At 33.7% G+C, this 25,295-nt stretch overlaps 1 protein-coding gene and 1 long non-coding RNA gene across 2 annotated transcripts; one reads left to right on the top strand and one right to left on the bottom strand.

The window, feature by feature from the left end:
• Positions 1–1,985: 1,985 nt before the first annotated feature.
• LOC147074192 (uncharacterized) lies at positions 1,986–10,541 on the bottom strand. Its single transcript, XM_085943808.1, has 3 exons — positions 10,320–10,541; positions 8,288–8,440; positions 1,986–4,227 (listed from the first exon to the last, which is right to left on the bottom strand). The coding sequence occupies exons 1-3, from the start codon at positions 10,461–10,463 to the stop codon at positions 2,860–2,862; spliced, it is 1,665 nt and encodes a 554-aa protein (XP_085799934.1). The 5' UTR covers positions 10,464–10,541; the 3' UTR covers positions 1,986–2,859.
• A 683-nt stretch (positions 10,542–11,224) lies between these two features.
• LOC147074191 (uncharacterized) lies at positions 11,225–16,510 on the top strand. The gene is made up of 3 exons (XR_015070293.1): positions 11,225–11,435; positions 12,444–12,596; positions 14,313–16,510. It is a non-coding gene; the product is annotated as an uncharacterized LOC147074191 (long non-coding RNA).
• Positions 16,511–25,295: the final 8,785 nt, after the last annotated feature.

Here is a 25,295-nt window from a genome sequence, read left to right as displayed (position 1 = left end):
TTAAGTGTTATGTTTCAACAGCACCCTCTTGGCTGTGATAAATTTTAGAGTGAGATAGTTTTGACAGTTCAGACGGCTAACTTATTGTAATTGTGTTAATATTTCAATACTTTTCTGTCCTAGTTAGCTGCCGCAAAGGTCGAAAGCAGTCTTGTGTATAAAATAGATGAGCTGATAGGCTTGACACAAGGAAACGGTTCCGATCCAGAATAATTATCCATGGCTGCGACCACGTAGGTAATTATTGACAATACATACATTGAGTACCTACCTACATTAAATTTCAACTTCCACGGCAACTGAGAACACAACATTAATAATCAGGGAGATACCTATATAGCAGCTTGATTTCGAAAAGAGACCCATAAATGGTGCAGCTCATTGACTGGACGCCGCAAGCGCTATGTAGACGGATTAGGATTACTCTAATATGTTAACTCCGAATTTTTTATCTCCCACAGTCTTACAGCCAGTCAGCCTAGTCTGATTAGCTCTGATATTTTTGATCATACAGGTCCTTTATTTTGGAACTAAGCACCTTACACGTTAATAATATTTTTATTGTTTCATTATATCACAATATTCCGTGATCAAGGTCACGGTGTTTTATGTTCAAGGTCACGAGAGTTTACTTTTTAGTAGGTATATAAATTGTATATAGTCAGTAGGTATTCAGTTTATAGAAGTTCATTAAACATTATCCTAAATTATTTATATAAACTTGTTTATATAATTTTATAAACTTATAAAAGTTGTAATACGGTCCATATTTTATTTTATACACTTATATAACATTATACTATGTCTATATTTTATTTTATTTATAGAAAGATTATTTATATAATTTCTAATGGTATTTTTTTTAATAAAACTTGGTTTATAACATTATTCTATAAATGTCATTTACTGTTTATATAATTTCTAATTATCCTTTATTTTGTAAAATAGTTTGTTATAAAATTTTATAAAAGTTATTTATTTATATATGACTTAATTTTAAACACTAAATAGTTTACACATAAAAATTATAAAATATTTACTATGTTTATTTGTATGTATAGCACTATTAAGCATAATAATATTATAGCAATTTACAAATTAAATGTTTAATGAATTAAAACAAATCATTTATAAATATGCTTTAATCGAATGAAATAAATGAAACATAAAAAAAACCTTTAGATCATTTTTATGACAATGAAATAAGAGACATTGGCGAAAAGTGGAGTAAAGTAACCCCAATTTTCAGTACTTACATAAAAATAATAGAATGTGATCAATTTGAGCCAACCAATGTATATTATGTATATGGCTAATATATATATCCTGATGACACCAAATATGAAGGTTTCGAGAGGCCACTAGCCATTCCAGATTGCCCACACCTACCTCCTTTAATGGAGAAGCCGCCGCCATTCGCCCCAAGTGCTAGGTAAAATCACTAAAGTTCGCGATCTCCGCCCCACCATAAGGATTAAAAGTTCAAAAGACAAGATACATATAACTAGAAGCGTGCTTCAAAAGGAGGACGTCTCCTTTTTTTACTGACGATCGACAGACCAGACCTGTTGCCGTGGAATTTCAAATTTAATGTAGGTAGGTACTCAATTTATGTATTGTCAATAATTATCTACGTGGTCGCAGCCATGATTAATTATTCTGGATCGGAACCGTTTCCTTGTGTCCAAGCCTATCAGCGCATCTATTCTATACACAAGACTGCTTTCGGCCTTTACGGCAGCTAACTAGGGCAGGAAAGTATTGAAATATTAACACAATTACAATAAGTTAGCCGTCTGAACTGACTATCTCATTCTAATATTTGTCACAGCTTAGATGGTGCTGTTGAAACATAACACTTAATGTAACAATAATTATTACAACTTATACTCTATAATACTTGGATAGATACAGACCAGATCTGTTCCCTACTGAGCAGCTCGAAGCCCTCTATCTTCAAAAATAAAGAATCACTGAGTACCACCACCTAAATTTTATTTTCAATAATATGATATACCTATATGTAATTCATATCATAATTCCATTATTTTTTTCCCCTTCCCCTTGTTAGCTGGACACTACACTGCGCTTCAAGAATACATGTCGCTCGCAAGTCTTCTTGCATCATTCCAAGTTATACCGACATCCCGTAGGTCTTCCGCGTACACTCTATAAATATGTTATATTTAGCGGCCTTCCACGAATCCGGAATCTATTTAGCTTGAAGAACAGGCAAGCTAAGTTGAAGTTCTCTCCTGGTATCCGCAACACGTGACTGAACCGGGTCTAACGGCGCCTTTTAAGGCTCGGTTCGTTCTCTTATCTCCTCGTTACTCATCCACCGCAAACCCAGTATCCGTCGCAAACATTTATTCTCAAAGTCCAAGCTCCCTCCCACCCTTTTCGGTCCCTAGTTCTTTGCAGCTACGTGCATTTTAAGGTTTCTTCTATCCAGCGGGTTGTTGGACGTCCCTGTGGGTGTTAAATGCTCCGCTCCTTGGGTCCAGCATTAGTTTAGCGGCTGTCCACTCGATAAGAGACATGTTTAACCCTACTATTTCATCTGCTTAGCGACCTCTATGATATCGCGTACTTTTGTCTGCTTATTTATCAATTGGTTTTTTGTGAACTTTAACCATTGTTTCTAACATGCACATTCCCATACCACATGGCGCAATTCTAAATTATGTATATTTATATTTTTTATTACATTGAGTTCATGTTTCAGGTACATATGTGGGCGTTAGTAGCACATATGGGTTGAACATTTTATGCTTAGGATACAATAGAAGGTCACTTTTAAAAATAGTATTCAATCATGCGAAAAGTATAAGCAGTATTATTATTACATTGAAAAGGTTATTCACCAACATGTCTCATTTCATGTTTTTTAAGACTATTAAGTCGTCTGCATCTATATGAACACACATTGCATTTATAAGGTTTTTCACCAGTGTGTGTCATTTTATGTGATTTAAGCTGACTGGGTGTCGTGCAACTATATGAGCAAACATTGCATATATAAGGTTTTTCACCAGTATGTGTCATTTTATGTGACTTAAGATTTCCAAGTCGTGAGCTTTTATATGTACACACATTGCATTTGTAAGGTTTTTTACCAGAATGTGTTATCTTATGTATTTTAAGACTACTAAGTCGTGAGCATCTATATGCACATTCATTGCATTTATAAGGTTTTTCACCAGTATGTTTCATTTTATGTATTTTAAGATAATAAAGTCTCGTGCATCTATATGAGCACACATCGCATTTATAAGGTTTTTCACCACTATGTGTCATTTTATGTTGTTTAAAAGAACTAAGATGCGAAAAACTAAATGAACACACATTGCATTTATAAGGTTTTTCACCAGTATGTATCATTTTATGTGATTTAAGATTATGAAGCTGCGAGAATCTATATGAGCACACATTGCATTTATAAGGTTTTTCGCCGGTATGTTTCCTTTTATGTCCTTTAAGAGTAGTAAGACGCGAAGATCTATATGGGCACACATTGCATTTAAAAGGTTTTTCACCACTATGAGCCATTTTATGTTTTTTTAGAGTAATAAGCTGCGAGGATCTGTATGAGCACACATTGCATTTATAAGGTTTTTCACCAGTATGTGTCATGTTATGTCTTTTTAGATGATTAAGCCGCGAGGATCTATATGGGCACACATTGCATTTATAAGGTTTTTCGCCAGTATGTGTCATTTTATGTTGTCTTAGAGAAGTAAGATGCGAAGAACTAAATGAACACACATTGCATTTATAAGGTTTTTCACCAGTATGTGTCATTTTATGCGTTTTAAGATGATTAAGCTGCGAGAATCTATATGAGCACACATTGCATTTATAAAGTTTTTCACCTGTTTTTGCCTTTTCATGTGGTTTGAGATTACTAAGTTGCGATAATACAGTGTCTTGACAATGATCAACTTTCATTTCTGGGTGAACCATCATATGACTTTTCAGAGAACTTTTGCAACTAAAAACTGCTTTGCAAATACTGCAAATGAAATTACGTGAGAAATGCATTACTCTTCTCAGAATAAGTCGAAGTTCCTTCGGAGAATTTAGTTCTGACATTTCTTGTTTAAGATTTTGTACATCTATCGTCACTTCTGAATACTGTATCGTTTTCTCTTGGATTCCAACAGATGAAGATTGTTGACTTCTCTCTGTAACGTGATGCCTCGTGAAAATGCCTTTGGTAGAAACCTAGAAAAACCATTTCAGCATCTTTAGACGTTATTAAAGAACGAAGTATGAGTAAAATGACTTTAAGAAATGATAATAGTACCTATCTTGGTATTATATTATAATATAAATATTGTGACGGAATGATCCATTAGTAGGTAAAAAATACACCTACATAAAAAATTCAAAAGCAAATGCATATAACTAACTGACTCTGATAGTATTGTGGTAAAATTCTTCATACATATTATGTAGTATGTGGTAACCTATTATAGTCCGAATGGGTCCATATTTTTTAATTCAATTAATTAAGTTATAATTCAATTACTTTGACTGATTTGAGTAGGATAGGTTTACTCTGTAACTGTGCAATATCTATTTCTAATATTTATTGATAATAATAATTTATGATCACCAGAATTACGAAGGTACGGTGACGCAGTTTTGCACCATTTTAGAGAACAATTATATCGTAATTTTCGTGTGGTAACTAACAATATTATCTTTTAGTGTGTCGTTGAAGTGTACATAGTGCCTGCCACGCTAAAAGACGAAACCAAGGTCACGAAATACTTAAATTGATTAGAACCTAGGACTATAAACAATATTTAAATAGCAATACTCCGAATTTCCACATGATTTAATAGAACACTCACTATAATACGTCACTACTCCATATTGAAGGAAATGAAGAATGGTGCGGGAGCAGTTATTTGGTAGCGAAACACAAAATTACTATACCCAGTGGAAACTTTTGAGGTTGGTTTCAATTTCGCAAATTTCGAATATTATTACTAAATATCAATAATTATATTTTATAAATAAGTTAATAACGTTTGGCTTGCCCACTGTTGCGGCACATCCCCGTTTCGCCTATAAATTATTGCTAGTTTTATAAGGAATTGTCATTTGAACATTAGTTTTCCATAATCTTTTGTTTGTTTAGTCTATGACAGAGTAGGGTGAGGGGTGCAATCACTTATCCACACTAAAAATACACGCTGCCAAGGAGAAATGAACCAAGTATATATATCTTACTTTAGAGATGAATTTTTAACCACTGCATATAACTACACTCGTTAAAGTTGGTATATATTATTAAATTGTTACAGAAGACATGCAGGTATTACATTAAATCGCCAATTTCATGACGTCTGACTTGATTCGGATGAAATACCTTTCAGTTTTCAAGATTTCACAATTTTATTTTGTTGCTTATATCGAACTTACGGAAGGGTTACCTGTCAAACCGAACTGTGATACTGCGGATATTTTTTGATATTTATGAACAGTATTTAGACCGACAAATTATGGATATAGTGACGATCCAACAGCGATTCCAAATAAAAAAACAACTTTTACTTAAGGCGATACTTCAGTGAAAAGGAAAATAATTTTCAACTATAGGCTCGACGAAGTTTTGGACTCGCTGGCAGTCTGAGAGCGAACGTTGAAGTGTCAATACGTCAATTTGTTTCGTGATGGCGACGGGAGTATTAATTCTTAAATCAAGTAAAGATGACTAAAAACGTTACCCATTTACTTTAAAAAGAAAACATGTCAATGATATATTATTATTATTATTACTAATAGAACATAAATAAGTTCCCACCACCACCCGTCATATATGCACGGCCGCTTTCTATGATGCTTTAAATGTGTCTGAAAGAAGTAATTGTAAGTGCTCATTCCGTCCCGAGACGGAGCCGCACGGGACTGATGCTGCAACCATGCACCGTAGTGCTTAAAGAATAAGCCTGCTACCAATAGAATAATAAACAGAACATTAAATGGACGCTGTTGGATTTACATGACAAATTATATTTTGGTCGGCATTCGTCATTTGCACCCGCGACCCGCAATCCGCGCATCGCCTAGCCACGATATTTTTAGACCATGCCTCAACTGAGGTATAGCCTTAAGCTATGACGTTCATTTTGGGCTAAACGGGTGTGTTAAGAAACAAAATTGTCGCATATGTAGTACAATCTAGAAGTGACTTTACAGACTTCATTACATCAAAAGAATGCACCGACTTGTGTGGTTTACATGTTGGTCGAATCATCTAACCTTATTTATGAAAAAATGAGACCGGAGCTCGCGTTACGGTCAATAGAGATCATTGTTGCTGTTGCAAATATGGTTGGCGTAAATACGGACAAGATGTGGTACCTATCTGTAGTATGAAACTACGTGTCATACAATGGCTACAACCACCGACTGATTGAAATCAAAATTGGCAATAAGTTTATTTCATGATATGAACCTGTCAATTTGCCTCCAAAGTCGTGCGATTTAACAAATATGGAATATTTCCTGTGTGAATATGTGACATTGCTCGCATACGTTGATTGCCATAGATAAGTAATTGATGTTTTGAAAAACAACATTGTTCGTGTTATTGTGATATACGGCCAGCAGGGCTCGTAGCCCAAAACCGGACGTCAAGAATGCGCTTCGTCAAAAACAGCCACGATGGCCATATGCCATAAACCAGTTTAAAATGTTAGGCACTGTCGACTGTCTGACAGTCAGTGACGTCCCTAGACAAAATGCCGCCACATTTTTGTTACAGAGTATTTTTATCATCCTTTCATGACTCCAATATCTAAGAAATGTGTTGGATGGATACATTTCTAACACGATATATATACCACTAAATTTATTTTAAATGCAATCTCTGCTTCAATAGACTATATTGCGAGTCTACGGTTTCAGATACATTTAAAAATACACCTGACAACTTCCAAAACTAGTGAGTGGCTGGTAAACATTTTACACAAAATTAAGTAAGTACGTACTTACTACCTATATACCTATACCTAATTCAAATATAATTCGCAAATCTGCACGTGTCATTGCTGTTCACTAAAGACGTGACGTCCAAGGACAACGGAAGTAAACTAGAAATCACGAGCTCGACAAAAATTATAGTAATATTAAAACTTTTATAGTAATTGTCCAACCAGTGAGTAGATTTTTTTTAATGGAAATTTTCCGTTTTACTTACTAACGTACGGTTATTTCTATATACACAATGAATCTCCTCGATTTGCCGCCCTTCGTGTGACTGCCACCCCGAAGCGACGCTCAATCTGCCTATCACCACGGGACGTCACTGCTGACAGTACACCCTAGGTACCTACTCATTAGTGTTGAAACTCAAATACGCTACTAGTAGTTATAATTGCTCGTGAGGATGTTATGCACAATTAAAATTTCAAATATTTTAGGATTATTAAGTCGCTGATCAGCAATCACGTCCGTGTGAATTATTTTGTGACTTTTTAGAGCACTTTTGCATCGAAAACTATATGTAGGTACTTAAGTATGTAATTTTTCTTTATAATAGTCCGATTGCGAAAATATTTTGCAATAACTTCCTTCACCGGTCGATAGTACTAATATTTCTAATTGATGAGTTACGTGAGATAATACAAACAACATACTGCAGTGGTTTCCAAACTTTATGTTACTACGCCTCCCTTTTAAAAAAATCTTATCTTGGCGCCTCCCCCCCTTTATTTCAATAAATAATACAGACACCTTTTTAAATAGCCAAAATTGTACTACTTAATACAACAAAGAAAAAAAACAAAAAAAAAGATTTTACTGATTACTTTTATTATATTTAAATTTAACTTAATTACATCCTGAAGCGGGCCCCCAGGCCAAAATCTTTGGCGGGCCCATCTACCTATCGCTGAGGTTAAGGGCAGTGTGGTGCTCTAGTGTTTCCTTAATTATACACGGGAGTTATCATTTAAGTACCTATAGCAACCATCACAATAGATATCACATCAAATTGCAATGCACAACTACATATTTCAAATATTTAATAGTCTCTAAACAAAGTAGCGCCACAGGTGACTTTTTTTAAACTATTAGATTAAATTTGTGATGTCTGTTACTAAACTGCAAACCTGTTGCTACATTTGTGTTATACTTTTCGCACCTCCCTTTTCAACATTCCGCGCCTCCAGTTTGGAAATCGCTGACATACTGTATCAAAAATCATAATTGCTCACAAATACTTAGTAGCTCTTGGTTATAAATTAATTAATATTATAAACGTTCGTACCTGTTCAACTGGTTTGCATTCGGAATATGAGCAACCGGGTAAGGAATCTTCATATTTGATTCCATGTTTTGTGTCTTCTATAAATTCTTTTTTCACTAATTGTAGTTGAGAATCTGTCTCAGACTTTAGACTAGCGAGATTAATTTCAGGCCACTGAAAAACAAAAATAAAATTTCAAACATCATTATTTTAATACGATAACTACAGTAGAATCGATTCTAGAGAAGAGAAGTATGTAGGGGCTAGGGGAGGCCTTCATCGAGCAGTGGATCGACACCAGGTGATTGTTTTTAAAACTCAAATACGTTAATAGTAGTAATAACTGCAAGTGAGGATGTTATGCGCAATTAAAAATTCAAGTAATTTAGGATTACTATGTCGCTGATCAGCAATGACGTCTGTGTGAATCACTTTGTGACTTTTAAGAGTACTTTAGCATCGACAACTGCGTTACAAACGCTGCAAATCAAATTACGTGAAAAATGTATTACCGCGATACATAACCTGCCTACCCCATTGGACGTCACTATGTTAGCACTCAAAATGGTAAATTTAACAAACCGGAGCGATCGATAAATTTCCCACTCCATTTCGAGCTCTGCACGGTATGTGTCCTGTAGATGAGCATCCTGACACTAGTTATAGCTGGTAGCCAAGATATTATACATAGATAAAACTAGAAATAAACATATTGAGGAGTGTCTGGACACAGGGAAAGCACCCGAGAAAGTGAAGGAGTCACGTTGGCATCTATGCCTCTGCCTTTCCGAATGGATATTCCAATACTAATTTCCTGTGTGAGAGCATACACCACAAGTTTATCATAAATCAAGATATTATGCATATTTTAATAAAGATGTAGGTGACTGCTTATGTATTTATGCAAGTGCTCTTTCTCATGGTACAGTGCTTAAGGCGCTGGCCTATATTTTCTACACCAAAATTGGTAGTAGGTACTGAACTGCACTGAACAAGCAAAAACAAGTAAAGACGACAAAAGATAAACATGGGCGAACCGATTTTTAATTTAAAATATGTGGTAGATGTTGAAAAATACTCTTGTCTGTATAATTACATGCTGTCACAATATTCCCGTAAAAATATTACGGAAAAAGCTTAGAATGAAGTAGGAAAGACAATGGGTTTGACAGTTTGAGGTTAAGATTATTATTGTAAGTGGGTTTCAGTAGCGCCGTGTGCGAAGGATCAGTCGTTGGCCAGTTTCATTGCCGACTCAAGTAGAAAGCCGATACATTCACAACGACTGGTCCTACTTTTTCAGCCCCTCCCGTTGTTGTCTATGGATGACCTGTCACTGTTCTATAGAGTGCACATACTGACGCGTCTGTCGTGTTCACACAGGGAATGGTTTGATTTGGATAGATGAGTTACATGATAAATAATACACTAACATTAACACACCTTCTACGAAGATCAATGCTACATATTTTATGGAAATCGATATTACCACCGGTTTTTGTGTGAAGGACTAGTCTGACTTTGACAGCAGATGAATAACAGGAATGTATTTTTTTTTTAATAACACTGATAGTTAATATTGATTTGATTTAAGATTTTTTTATAGTTCAATTTGAAATGAGAAAGGGCGAAGCGCGTAAGCCTCTCTGCCATCGTTGGGTGCCATGAAGAATTGTTTATATTTTATACATTTAAAATAAATGATTTCGAAAATTAAATTTGTTTCCTTGTAGACGACGGGCTATAGCAGGCTAGAATTTCATGGTACTTATCTCAAGTTGACATTTCAGTCAATGTGTTGCTGTTTTAGAGACAAAGTAAGTATTATTGAATTACATTTAAGATAGGTACTGGCAAAACTGATGATTAGTTATCGGAATCCGAATATCGGAATAGTTATCCTCGTAAAATATCTGTCAAATCGAACCATCTGATTTCATTTGTTTGCTTTGAAATGGTGATGAAATATACCTACAAGAAAAGCGAACTAACGTCTACATACATACTACAATTTTATTATTAATAATTTAGGTACCAATATGCAAAAACAAACCTCAAAAATGCACGTGGGTTCGTCAGCATTCTCTAGCTTTATATTGGTGTTGGCGTCTGGTTTGCTTGTATTTTTCACATTCGAGCAATAAATATTATCTTTTATATAAGATTCGAGGTCACATATTTCGCTTTTTACGTCCATTTTTCGTGTTTGAAGTGAGAATAAGTTCAGTATTATCGGGACAGAACACAATTTGGCAGTCGTGAAATGACAATATGCCGCAGTGTTGCCATCTTTTTTGTCACCGAATTATAAAAACGAAGTCCAAGAAATTGTACGTGCTGTCATTTTGCTGTTTGATAATGTAATATAATTATTTGAGATATCATAAGGACCTTTTTTATTTAGGTTACTCTTCGGATCAAAAATGCTTACCGGTGAATTAAAAAAAATCATTTTAAATCAATGAAATTTTTTTTTACCTCTTTCGAACAAATTCGTTTTTAATAATTAGGGTACCCTACATTGGAAAGTATCCAGACGCTGTAGGTTCAAGAATCGTCGGGCATCATAATAAAAAAAAACACAAACGAATTATATTTTTATTGAAGGTAGATAGGTAGGTATATTATTAATTGTATCTGAGATGTTCTCAAAGCAGGTGTATTGAATAAATTTTATTGTTAAGGCTTGACCGATGTTCGAATGATAATAAATAAAATTAAATTGATCTCATACGTGCAATAACGGATGCATTACGATTCTCGGTGAAAATTAATATGAACACATTGGATAACAATTATTACTAACCTGGCTTTAGTCTGCAAAATACCTAACTGGTTACACGTCAGTAGGAAAGTTACCAAGGAAATAAAAAAACGTGGCATAAAACAAAATTCTTGGAAAACATAAAATTTGCGATGTGAGGAATAGTTGAAAAACGGCAAAAGTGGCAATACTGTCATTAAATTTAATGTTGTCTATGAGAAGGAAAGATGAGCTCTATTCTCGCGTCATGTTCGTGATACATTGTTGGTTTTAATAGGTAAAATGGATATAAAACACGAACAAAATGAATTCGAAGCTGATGCTGAAGAGGAGAGTAGTCGAGAAGCGAACGGTATGGCGTATATTAAGCAAGAGATTCCTGATAGTGCCAGCGACAATTTTCAGGTTAGATTAATAAAACTTATTTTTTACCTACCTACCTGAGTTTTCGTTAACCGATTTGGTCGATTAACTCACAAATCTTATATATTATTTACATGTTCAATATCGATTGATCTGATTGTGAGCGATTAAAGGTCTATGTGACATAGAGCTAGGTACGCGTGTATAGGTTTTTTACCAATGTTACCAATCAAAAAATTTGATGATATATTGAAATGTGGTGGCGACATTCTGATTCTTCTGAAGCAGATCAAATCGAAAAAGATGATCCGATAATTTATCGCTTCCAACCGTTTGATGCAGTTCTTACTGAATTGAACCTCTATAAAAAATACAACATGCAGACATGCGACGTGTGTTCGTGTTCAATTTCAAACATCACAATATTCTTCGTAGTGAGATATCCCGGGTCCTGTGGCTAGCTCGGGATGTTGGTAGGACCCGGGATTCACAAAAATTAAATAATAATTGAAATAGGTAGCAGTAAAATGAAAAAGTCTTGATTGCTTCATTCAGAGAACGTGGTTTTTATATTTTGGCTATATCGACACACCATCAATTCACAATATTATTCATACACATTTCCGTCACTTAATATTACTGCTTAATCTCTAATTCGCTTTAACTTTAAACTTTATTGATGTTTTATGTTTCATTAGAATACTATTTATCAGATTTTAAATAAATAAAGAGTTTATTGTGTATCAATTCTTTTTAAACGTGCTTGCCATTTCCACGTTTCCGAGAAGACAGGAAAAAACGGGTCCAATGGCCTTAACGTGCACTATTTATAGTGGATCTTATCAACCTACCTGGCTTTAATCACTAATGTATGCCTCAGTCATGTTTATCTCCATACGACATTCAGCACCTTTCCTGAAAGTCTGTTTTATGGTGGAAAGCAGAGACTAGTCATGATAAAAACACTTTTCTACCCTACTTACGAATGCTGACTAGTTTATTTTTATTTTTCAATACAACTGTAAGTACTTACCTATATTGATTTTTCAGAAACGTTCAATAAACCTTCCATACATAAAATCAGAGACTAATCTTCAAGGAATTGAGTTCAAGGACCAGTATGTTGAAAAGACAATTCTTCAAAGCAAATACGACAACCCACAACCTGGCTGCTCTTATTTGAATAGTGGACCAGCAAATCAGGTAAACAATTTTCTGTGAAACTTCAACAATGTTGGTATCTAACATCATACTCATTCGCTGTTGACTAGATAATGATTTTTTAATTACCACCTTTAAAATGCACGTTAATTACATCGATCGGCCGCCTAATCATTACGCGCCAGGTGCGTCCTCATCGTCCAAAGTATTATTTTTTTAGCACACTGCGCAATGAATGCAGTGAAAATTAATGATATTTTTAAAGTGACAGTTTACTTTCGTCACTAATGCTACAAATACCTACATTATCATCACGATATGACCTGTCAACAGCGAAAAATTAAGTCTATGGTTTTGTCATGCCGCAGAATATTTTGGATGATCACTATTTTTATAAATTCTATAGTATGGGAGTGCCAATTCTATTGTATTAGTATTTCGAATTATTATGCATTATTCATGCTAATTTCAATTATTTTTAACAATGTCTACGTGTGCGTTACGTTAAAATTACTTGCGATTTGCATCCATAGATAATATTTTGAACAAAAGCCAACCAGCAGACCATAAACAATAGACGAAAACAGCAGACTTGGATAATCATTTAATAGAAAATCCAGAGAAAAACATTAAAAACAAAGAACGATACGCGTATGGTGACCTCATTGTTGTTCTGGTGATTTCTGGTCTACGGAATGGGAGCATTGGTCGGATAACAATATACATACCTACCTACCAAGAAATACGACATTACATACTTTTTTCCCGTAGCATAGCTTTACTGTGACAGTGCGTGACAACACATAAAGCCTCGATGACATTGAGCTGCTTTACAAGCTACAAGCCAGCGAATTTACAATCTGCTTGTAAACTCGCCCAGTGTCATCATCGAATAAACTAACAAGCAGATTGTAAACAATCTACCGAGAAAAGTTGAAAGCCGGTCAACTTTATACGCTACACGATGGCGTGTGGGCCTACTGCGTCTGCACAGTAAAGCGATAGTAGCGACCTCCCGGTAAAAAAACGAACTACTCAATACGTGCTGTCAAAATAGTACCAAAAATGATAATTTCAACTCACTAGCTTGATGGCTTCTGAGCGAGTGGAAAGTTTTGTATGTTATCACAATCGCACTAGCTGACTCGACCGCTTTTGTATTCATCAACAAGCAGCTTGTAAAGTAGCGCAATGCCATTGAGGCTTAACGTCATCATAGTGTATTTGAACCATAAAAGATCTGCGTGAGAAGTGAAACACAATAGGTATGGTATACATTATAAACAGTTACATTGAAGGCACATTATTTAAACTTGAGTGAGTCAGCCTTATTTGATACCTTGATATCAGAGGAGTACAAACTTGCACAGGAGGTCATTCACGAATTAGTTTACCGTTAATTGAGTATCTTTTATAAATATGCATTTAAGACTGGAGCTTCTTAAGAATTCTCACATGGTCAAGATCAGTGAAGGTGAAGCCTGGAGCCGGCTTTTGCATTCCTGTCATCGTTAGGCTCTACGCGTGGTGTAAATTTAGCATTCGTTTGAAATAAACTATTAAAGTTCCATTAGTTTTCATGTGAAATGAATTAGCCGATATAATATATAATAATTTATACGCCTTTTCTGTAGATTTTACCGTATCCAGCATGCCAAAATATTTTCTTCATGTATTTAAGGTGTTTTAATTTATGAAGTATTATTCTTTTACATATGTTTTTGTATTAACAATAATATAATATTCAATTTCTTTAAGGTGATTCCAGCAACCTCTGCCCTGACATGCATCTCTCGTATCGGATTGCTAGAGAGAATCTCAGAAATAAAAAAGCCATACGATGAAATACAGATTGATGATCAAGGCATTAAGAAAGAACTTGAGGACTATGAAACGATTACTAATTTAAAGAAATGTAATCAAATACGAGCTTTCATCAAATATCCAGATTTATTAGAAGCTGTCATAAAGATAGAGAAGAGAACGATTCATAGCAAAAATTTTGTATGCAGTTTTTGTTTTGATTATTTTGCATCGTTATATCTGTTAAAGGTTCACAAAGCAATTCATAAAAAAGGATTAGTGAAAAAGACGAGTGTACAGTCATATAAATGTAATTCCATGAAATTACACAAAAGAACTCATTCCGGTAAACGGCCATTTAAATGTGATCAATGTGATTCCTCATGTATAACATATAGCAAGTTAAAATTACACCAAATGACTCATTCTGGTGAAAGGCCACTTAAATGTGATCAATGTAACTACTCATGTACAACATATACCAAGTTAAATTTACACCAAATGACTCATTCTGGTGAAAAGCCATTTAAATGTGACCAATGTAATTACTCATGTATTACATCTACTTCTATGAAAACACACAAAATGACCCATTCTGGTGTGAAGCCATTTTCTTGTGATCAATGCGATTTCTCATGTACAACATCAAGTTACATGAATAAACACAAAATGACGCATTCTGGTGAAAGGCCATATAAATGCGACCAATGTGATTACTCATGTATACAAACTTCTACGTTGAAAACACACAAAATGATTCATTTTGATGAAAAGTCATTTAAATGTGCTCGATGTAATTATATATCTAGAACGTCGCGGGACATGAAACTACACAAAATGATTCATTGTGGTGAAAAGCCATTTACTTGTGATCAATGTGATTTTTCATGTACAAAATCTAATAACATGAAAATACACAAAATGATGCATTCAGGTGAAAAGCCATTTATATGCGACCAGTGTCAATACTCTTGTATAACGTCTAGCAAGATGAAAATACACAAAATGATCCATTCTGGTGTAAAGCCATTTTCTTGTGATCAATGCGATTTCTCATGTTCAACATCTAGCTCCATGAAAAAACACAAAATGACGCATTCTGGTGAAAAGCCATTTATATGCAACCAGTGTGATTACTCATGTAAACAAGCTTATACGTTGAAAATACACAAAATGATTCATTTTGGTGAAAAGCCATTTAAATGCGACCAGTGTGATTACTCGTGCATAAGATCTAGTTACATGAAAAAACACAAAATGACTCATTCTGGTGAAAAGTCATATAAATGCGACCAATGTGATTATTCATGTATACAAGCTACTCCGTTGAAAATACACAAAATGATTCATTTTGGTGAAAGGCCATTCAAATGTATTCAATGTAATTATACATCTAGAACGTCTTGGGACATGAAAGTACACAAAATGACCCATTCTGGTGTAAAGCCATTTACTTGTGATCAATGTGACTTCTCATCTTCAACACCCTCTAACTTGAAAAGACACAAAATGACTCATTCTGGTGAAAAGCCGTTTAAATGTGATCAGTGTGATTACTCATGTAATACATCTAGTTACATGAAAAAACACAAAATGACGCATTCTGGTGAAAAGCCATATAAATGTGACCTGTGTGATTACTCATGTATACAAGTTACTGGGATGAAAAAACATAAAATGATTCATACATAATTTTGAAAAACTCTTTCTGAGAGAATATATTGTAACCAATAGAAAAAAATCTTTTTTGAAAAAAGTAAGCAACCCCGGCAGGAAATCGAACCCTCCATCTCCCGGGTTTATGCCCCATCCGTGCATTACTTCTATGCTACGCAGTGACAATACTAATTGCAACAAATTTTACCTACTGGCCACTTTTATTACCCACTCATCAGCGCTCTTCCAAATCAAGCTCCTTGGCAATCGATTTTTGTTTATTAAATCAAAGTAAATACCTATTACTTCAATTACTAACCGACGTCGTGGATTCCTCCAATATTTTTTATGATGTAACTTACTTGAACTTGCTAATAATTTATAATTAACTATTTCTTTTATTCAACGAATAATTCACAAGATTTAAGAATGTTCCATTCTAATTATTTAACATATATAATTTTGAAAAACACTTTCTGAGAGAATATATTATAACCAATAGAAAAAATCTTTTTTGAAAAAAATAAGCCACCCCGGTCGGGAATCGAGCCCTGCATCTCCTGGGTTTACGCCCTGTTAATCGCATTTACTTCTATGCTACGCAGTGAAATACTAATTGCGACAAACTTTAACTTCGTTAATTCTTCTTTAATTCGTTGAATAAAAGAAATAGTTAATAATAAAATAATTCATTTTGCTGAAAAGCCATTCAAATGTGTTCAGTATAATTATACATCTAGGACGTCTTGGGGCATGAAAGTACACAAAATGACCCATTTTGGTGTAAAGTGACCTAGATTCGACTAGCTGAGATGTGTGATCTGGGGTCATCTATCTGAGGATCTTGGAGTACATTGTGGGAACACTCGATGATGGTGCTTCACTATAGGAATTTTAACAAATAAAACTAATGTTCAGTAAAACGATATTTATTGTTAATGGCACTACCATTATCCAATGGTCAAGATCACATATAACTTATATATTGTTCTTAGAAAAAATTGTTAATTTATATAGTTTATATTTATAATTATAGGAACTAATTCTTAGAATTTTATTAGTATTAAAGTCCAATTTATTTGTATATATTTATTTATTTAATTTTTATTAACTTATAAATGTCTTAATAATGTCTATATTTAATTTATATACTTTGAGTATATTTCATAATAATAATTTATTAATAAAATATACATAATTTAGTTAGTTATATATTTGTAAAAAAATAATTTTAAGACACTATTAAAATTATAGATAAAAATTTATACTTATAATTATTTATAGTCTAGATTTAGTAACACTATGCGGCTCTAGGGGAGGGGTATGAGTCGCTAATTGGAAAAGTCGAGGAACTGCACACGTAACTATGATGAACTCGCGGCGGTACAGCTGATCGAGTAGGTACTTAGGTACCTATTCACGGTCACTAAGAGCGGAATACACGAGAGACATCATGTTGCTGCTGCCGGCAGTGGTAACTCGGAAATCCTTAAAGCCGGTTCGGACCGGTCGAGTGATTTAGTGGATTAGTAACTGAAAAGTGTCCGAACACAGTACATTAGTGAGTGACGTGTCAAAATGAACAGAGCGACGGCTATTTCAAAACGGACACCATTCGCGCAACACGAGAGTACTGCCGTCTGTCAGATAAAATTGTAACTTCAAAAAGAATTCGAATGTCAAGATACATAAACGGCGTTGACGTAATTGAATCGATTTATGCTCCTAATTCTAAAAACTAATTTACATAGGATACCTATTATATTTTTTTGGTTTCATAAATTTTTGTATGCTTACCTATGTATTTTTGTAGTTTGTTTAGGTAATAAATAGGTAATTTATGCTCCATTGTCCTTACTGACTATACAAAATAAACGGAATGATAAATGAATATAACTTATAATTATTAATTATTATGAACACTAGGATAATGTGTACCTACCTCTTTACCTACTCACAATAACAACTAGTTTTCTGTGAAATATTACCATTATTTATCAACGTATTAATCAACCAATTATCCACACTACCTACCGACATGACATAATATCCTTCATACTGAGTATACAAAATAAACGGAATAATAAATGAATATAACTTATAAGATGATTCACATATCCTCAATAACAACAAGCTTTCTGTGAAATACTGCCATTTATCTACGGATCTATCAGCACACGTTCGCGACGGTTATCTTAATGTTTGTCGCATTGAAGTATAATTATAAGTTCCGTCGTGACCACGAGCTTCGCCTGCAGTACCTTGCATCGCGTATTTTAGTTAAACCTAAAAATTACCCTTCTTTCTTTGACAATTGCATTCCTACTATCTTTCCAAAGATATATTTTTTATAGTGGTAACATTTGTGCCCAAATTTGAATCTAACTTCATGTGGATGTGTCAGGAAAACACGTTTGTTTGTGATGCGGGAGTGTCGAGTTACGAATTGTCTTACAAAAATTTGTCTGTAAAAAGAATCTGTTGAAGGTAAGTTATTATTTTTGTATTCTATAGGTTAAATAAAGTTTTATGTTTATAAATTGAAAACATTTAGAACTCTATCTTTGATTATAAGCATTTAATTTGAATTAATAAGAGACTCGAGCCTTTTCCCGCCAAAGTGATCCCAGCTTCGCCTACGCGTAGGGCTGGCACCACCATATGTACTTTTTATTATTTTACATGCCATGAATTATGTTTTTGAAATATCTGTATTAAAATAATATGTCTGCATAATCTTTTCAACAAATATGACTTATTAACTACATGAGTATATTTTTTGTTTCAGATAAAATATTCCGTGCGAAGAAAATGTCTAATAAAAAAAGAAATTACACCACCAAACACGACGAGGAGATGATGAATATTGCATTAGAATTAATGCGAGATAAAAAGTTATCGCCGTATCAAGCGGAAAAACAGTTTGGCATACCGAGAAGAACATTACTGGATAGGCTACATGGTAAACATGTAAAACCAGTTGGTTCTCCAACCCGTCTTACTCAGGAAAAAGAAGACAAAATTGTGAAAGTTTTAATTGCTGCTGGGGATTACGGTTGTCCACTGACTCTGCTGGTGGTGGACTTGTGGTGCATCGATACCTATTAATTGTCCAATGGGCGACAATTTTTATTTGATGGCAATCCGCCAGGGAAAAAGTGGGCATATTCTTTTCTTAAACGTAACAATGTTAATTTAACAACACGATCCACTCAAAATATAAAAAGATCACGCGCCGAAAAAAATTCAAGTGAAATCGAAATGTATTTTAAAAACTTGAAAGAAACATTGAAAGATGTACCACCGGAAAACATATTAAATTATGATGAAACCAATTTGGTGGATGACCCGGGTGCGTCCACGTGCATTTTTCGCCGCGGTATTAAATATCCAGAACGTGTAGTGAATTACACCAAAGGATCAATTTCTGTGATGTTTGCCATATCTGCAGGTGGTGTTTGCTTGCCACCGTATGTGGTGTATAAAGCGGAACATTTATTTCATCAGTGGCGAATAAATGGACCTATTGGAGTAAGATATAACAGGAGCAAATCTGGCTGGTTTGATTCTGTTATTTTTGAAGACTGGTTCCAACAAATAGCTATACCTTGGGCTAATTCTAAAATTGGACCAAAGGTTATAATTGGAGATAATTTAGCGACACATATCAATCATTACGTTGTGGATTTGTGTCAATCAAACAATATTAAATTTGTTTTTTTGCCACCAAACTCGAGTCATTTGACTCAACCGTTAGATGTTTGTTACTTTGGGCCCATGAAGAAGTTGTGGCGTACTATATTATTAAAATATAAATACCAGAATCCAAGAGAAACATCTCTAAATAAGGCTCATTTTCCAGAACTCTTTAAACAGCTGATTAACGAATTGGACGAAAAAAGGCATAATATTACTAGTGCTTTTGTAAATACCGGCATATACCCTTTTAACCCAGAGAAAGTACTGCGGAAATTTCCTGATGTATCAAATAGAAATGAATATTCAATAGAAAAATCATTTTTAGATTACCTGAAGGAAGATAGGTCACCCAACCCTATGAAGAAAGAAAGAAATAAAAGACTTTACATCCAGCCTGGTACGTCTGCGTCAACTTACAATTTTCCCCCAGAACGTTCTAATACATCCAGTAAAATCATTGTTCCAGAATATGCTAATACATCAGCGAATAGCATAATTGTACCAGAACATTCTAATACATCTAATGAAATAATTCTACCTGGAACATCTAAAGATCCAAAAGATTGGAAATGCTCCGAACACGAAAGGCATCAAAACAAAAAAATTACAGTAACTTCGGATATTCAAATAATTCCACCCACTAAAACTAAGAAGCGAAAAGAACACATTATACTTACAGATTCGTCAGATTCTGAAGAGACTATTAGTAGCATTAGTAGATATTCGCTATTAGATGAATCTGATGACTTTTTGCCTCGAGAAAATAGTGATGTTGACACCGAATCTATTAAATTCGGTGAAGTATCTGAAGAATTTAAGAGTAGAAATATAAAAACTGATATTGATTTCAATATAACAAGCGAAACACCTGAACAGTATGACAATCTGGCAGTTAGGTAATTGTTTTGTTTTAGTCAAATTTCCTGTCCAGAAATCGGAACGCTTTTATATTGGGCAAGTAATTAAAAAAATAAGTGAAACTTATACGATAACATTTTTGAGAAATAAAGGAAGAAACAGATATGGCTGGCCGGTGGTAGATGATATTTGTCAAATTAATAAAACCGATATTGTTTTGGTTCTAAACGAACCGAAACCACATCGCAGAGGAATTTTGATTTTTGATTCAGAAGTCTTAAACAATTTTTCAGTATATTAATAAGCTGTATTCTAATGTGTATAGTGTATATGACATTATGAGTGAATAAATATTGTGTTATGTGCATAAAAGTTTGCTGAATAATTGTATCATAAGATTTTTTTATTACCTATCATTTTTTATCTATGGCATTCTAATCGAATGAGATTGATTTGTATTTTTTTCGTTATTGGTATACTTACATGTATAGTTGATTTAAATTAATTAATTGTAGTTGTAAACAAATGTTCCTTTTTATATTTTCATTGGTTATATTTGTCAAATCATTAAAACCGATATTGTTTTGGTTCTATACGAACTGAACCCATATTATCGCATAGAAATTTTGATTTTGATTCAGAAGTTTTAAACAATTTTTCAACATGTTAATAAGTTGTATTCTAATGATTATAACATATTTTAATATAGGTATAGGCATATGTGTAGTTAATTTAGTTAATTGCAGTTGTAAACAAATGTTACTTTTTTATATTAATATGTTCAAAAAAAATCATAAATAACTATTAAAATTATTCCACATTAGTTTTATTGACAACCCTGACAGAAGTTTATCTAATGTATGAAAACACGCCAGAACAGGTTCGGTACTTCGCCTACTACCAATATCTTGCTAAATTGAACCTTATACACACATCACTATGGTTCATATTGTTTTGAACACATCTTTTTACCATTAAATCTTTGCTTCGCTTTTTTTACTATTAAACCATGCTTCGGCTGGTGTCTTTCAATGATCAAAAATTAATGTATTTCCTACAAAATGTGAAATTTCATGTCACTTGTACAAAATTGACAACGCAATACTTCATTGGATATAATTACTAGTTACGAAAACATCATAATTTTTATGATATTACGCAAAATCACACTAAAACTAGGCGAAGTTCGGGGTCACGACGGTTATACTATTTCGCAGTGGCGAAGGGTGGAGGTAGGCTGTTAAGATTCGCTATAAATAGTGCACACTACACTTTTTTAGTCATATGTATTTGTTTTTATTGAACTAAGACTACAATTGACAGATGGTGTTAGTTGGTTTTTAAAAATCAATTAAACCATGCCTAAACGAAAACATAATAGTTTTGGTCTAATTTGGGCAAAACGACAAAATTGTACACACTTTTTCATTCATAGTTATTTGTTTTTATTGGATTAAAAATACATATTACACATATTGTTGGTTAATTTTTTTAATTCATTAAGCCCTGTCTAAACCAAACTATAATAAATAAAAAATATTATTCTATTTATAGAATATTCAAAGTTATGTATGATTTAATTGTATAATTTTAGATATTTTATAGATAGACATGTATTTTTTGACTATTATCTATTATGGCTGGGTTTCTCAGGGTTTAATTGAATTTTAAAAACTAACCTACACTATCTGTAAATTGTAGTCTTATTTCAATGAAAACAAATATGTATGTCTGAAAAAGTTTAATGTGCACTGTTTATGGCGGATCTTAACAGCCTACCTCCACCCTTCGCCACTGCTATTTCGAGTACCTAGTATCTTCACTCCAACGCTGTGCCATTTCTACGGCAGTCGACGACTAATGAACTCGCCTGTTCAGACTTGTTTCGTGGCTTGTTTAGTACCTATTTAGTGAGAGGTGGTGGGGATCGCTACTCGACCGAAATAATAGAATAAAATGGATCGACTGGACTGATGATTTTACTAAACTACTCGACTAAATTTGTCTGTTCAGACACATTTATTTACCAAATCACTCGCTACTCGACTACATCACTCGACCGGTCCGAACAAGTCTTTATACTTAAAACAAAACATGTGTGGAAAATTGGACGAGCGCTGGCTCTGTTTGACACATAGAGATAAATAACAATTATAAGAAAGAGAGCTTGCACATTATTTACGTAAATTTGCATAATTATAATACTTCCATAAATTTAAACTATGCATGCTGCTTTTTACACGATTTTATATAATAACTCCGTATTTTGATACGTTATTTTGATTATACAATGGCAATTTTAAATGATATATTAATTTAATCGATTCTATACATTGAGTAATGGCATATTAAATTTGCTCTCCGATCTTATATGTTAACAATACAATTAAACATTTAAATACCTACATATGAGTTCGTGTTGCATACGAGTAATACCTATAAATTTACTTAATTGATCCTATATACTACATCCATAATACTTACATATAATTTATTCGTGACCGCTTAGGTCGACTCTTAACATCCACCTAGTTGTTAAACCGGTCAGTATGAACTGCTGGACCTACTTCTCGGTTCTTACTCTGGTTTTGTAATGGCTGGTTAACGTCACTTTATGTAGCGACAGGATTGATTATAAAGCTGAAATATGCAGTAATGTCGTCAATATTTTACCTCCACGAACACCAACTGAAGGTCAGTGCTCTTGTGTTGGCGTCAAAAATCCATTTACTTGTGATCAATGTGATTTCTCATGTACAAAATCTAGTGACATGAAAAAACACAAGATGACGCATTCAGGTAAAAATCATTTAAATGTGATCAAAGAGACTAATCGACATGGCCCCCAAAAAGAGAGGGCTGACAGGGCTCTTGCCTAGGGGCCCAGGCTCAGGAGGGGCCCGGCGAGTCAACCAGATAAATGAGATAAACACACATCACAAATGTGTATTAATAGTAAAAAAAGTCTATTTTTCTTCCTATATTATTATTTAAAATTATGTCGTTGTACGGTACAACGCCATAATTCAAATGGATATTAAAATATACAAAAAATTATTAAATACAAGTACATATTAATTTTACCGCGTACCTACACAATTTGGAAAACGCTACTGTAGAGCGTCACATTGTCTTTATCCATAGCGATGGGTCGGGGGGCCCGCCAAAGATCTTAGCCTTGGGGCCCGCTTCAGGATGTGGGGGCCATGCTACTTGTGTATAATAATCGTGATCAATGCGGTTTCTCATAATATTAACAATACATATAATACCTATTGCATTTAAATCCTCATTGAGTTAAGTTTTTAAATCTTCGGCAATTGATTTGTCTTTGTTTAAAGCATTTGATCATAAATACTTCAATATTGACAAATGCAATGTTTTATAGTTTACTAAAGCCTCACGAGTATTGTTTTTACAGTACTCACGTTGCCCTGATTTTCAGTCGAAAAATTGTTAACACTTATTTTATGTCATGTCATGAAAGCTTGATTTTATAATTTGTTACCTCTGTTTCATGTCATATTGTGAACGTCTTATAATTAGTACCTACTATCCACAATATGTTAAAAAAATAAAGTAAAATTGAAATAAAATTTAATTGTTACTTATGTCCATTATAATATTATGTAGAATAAATACATTTGAATTTGAATAGCAGGGGGTGAGCGAATTCAATAGTCAATAGAGCTTACGGTGGAAACCTTTATTTTAAAATGAATAATGCAGCATAATAAGTACAATTTATGATAATAATAATTATTCTATAAATTTGAGGAATTCGTACAAGTTGCATGACAGCCAGGTATAAAAACGCTTTCGGCATTTCCGAGTATATTTAATACAAAATACTGTTATCGACGGTAATTTATTATAATATTTATGTACAGAGGAAGTTACAATAAGTTTTCAAAAGAGCTATGTTTTAACAATCACTTTTTTAACTGTGTTAACTTTTAGAGCAAGATACAGTTTTGACTGCTAACTTAAACTTAATTTAACAATAAATGAGAAAACTACCGTCGATAGCCGCCTTTTGTATAAAATAGACTCACAATATTGAAATTTTGGAATTCGATTAGGCCATGTAGGCAAGTACAATTTTTACTACACTATTCTTACATACTACATACAACTTAATCTTAATCACTAAATACAATTTACTCCAAGTTATAAGATCACCCGAAGTCGATTACGGTTTAATTAATCGCAAAATTAGTTATTTAGGAGGTTATCGTCTGACCAATTTGACAAATTTTGCAAGTATCAGTGACTATCTAATACATACAAGGCTGTAACTGATTGCATTAATTGAACAAAAGCATAAATTTCTCTCTTTTACTAATAACTAACATGTTTATAGTAATTATTGTATTTTTCTAACGTGTATCTTTTCACATAAAAGTATCATGAAATTACCTTCTTCGATATTTCCTATCGAACGTGATGGTTGGCATTTCTAGAACCGTTACAGACCGATTTTTTTTAAATATACCTACGCATGAGCAAAAACTATGACAAGTCTTGTAGCAATCATACCACTTAGCATTAAATGAGTGAAACACTTTAATGTAGGTTTCGTTGTCGAAACAAAACTATAGAGCGTTTCTAATCGTCGACATTTCCTCAATCATAACTAGATCAGTAGCTCAGATTAATGATATAAAGAGGGCGTCTATTTTTCGGCAAAATAAAGCCTTATTCTTTAGGTATACTGCACATTAG

Source organism: Rhyacophila brunnea, unplaced genomic scaffold (genome assembly GCF_057557595.1).
Source record: "Rhyacophila brunnea isolate RB1 unplaced genomic scaffold, BYU_Rbru_1.0 scaffold_16, whole genome shotgun sequence".
NCBI classification, from domain to species: domain Eukaryota; kingdom Metazoa; phylum Arthropoda; class Insecta; order Trichoptera; family Rhyacophilidae; genus Rhyacophila; species Rhyacophila brunnea.
Note: the sequence above shows the minus strand (reverse complement) of the source record. Positions and strands in the feature narration are given on the sequence as shown.

Bases quoted from the DNA above. Each gene is read 5' to 3' on its own strand.
- LOC147074192 (XM_085943808.1), bottom strand. From the start codon at position 10,463: ATGGACGTAAAAAGCGAAATATGTGACCTCGAATCTTATATAAAAGAT. The intron at 8,441-10,319 runs GTTTGTTTTTGC...TTTGTTTTTCAG, and splicing joins AACCCACGTGCATTTTTGAG to TGGCCTGAAATTAATCTCGC. The intron at 4,228-8,287 runs GTACGAACGTTT...TGGTTTTTCTAG, and splicing joins AATGCAAACCAGTTGAACAG to GTTTCTACCAAAGGCATTTT.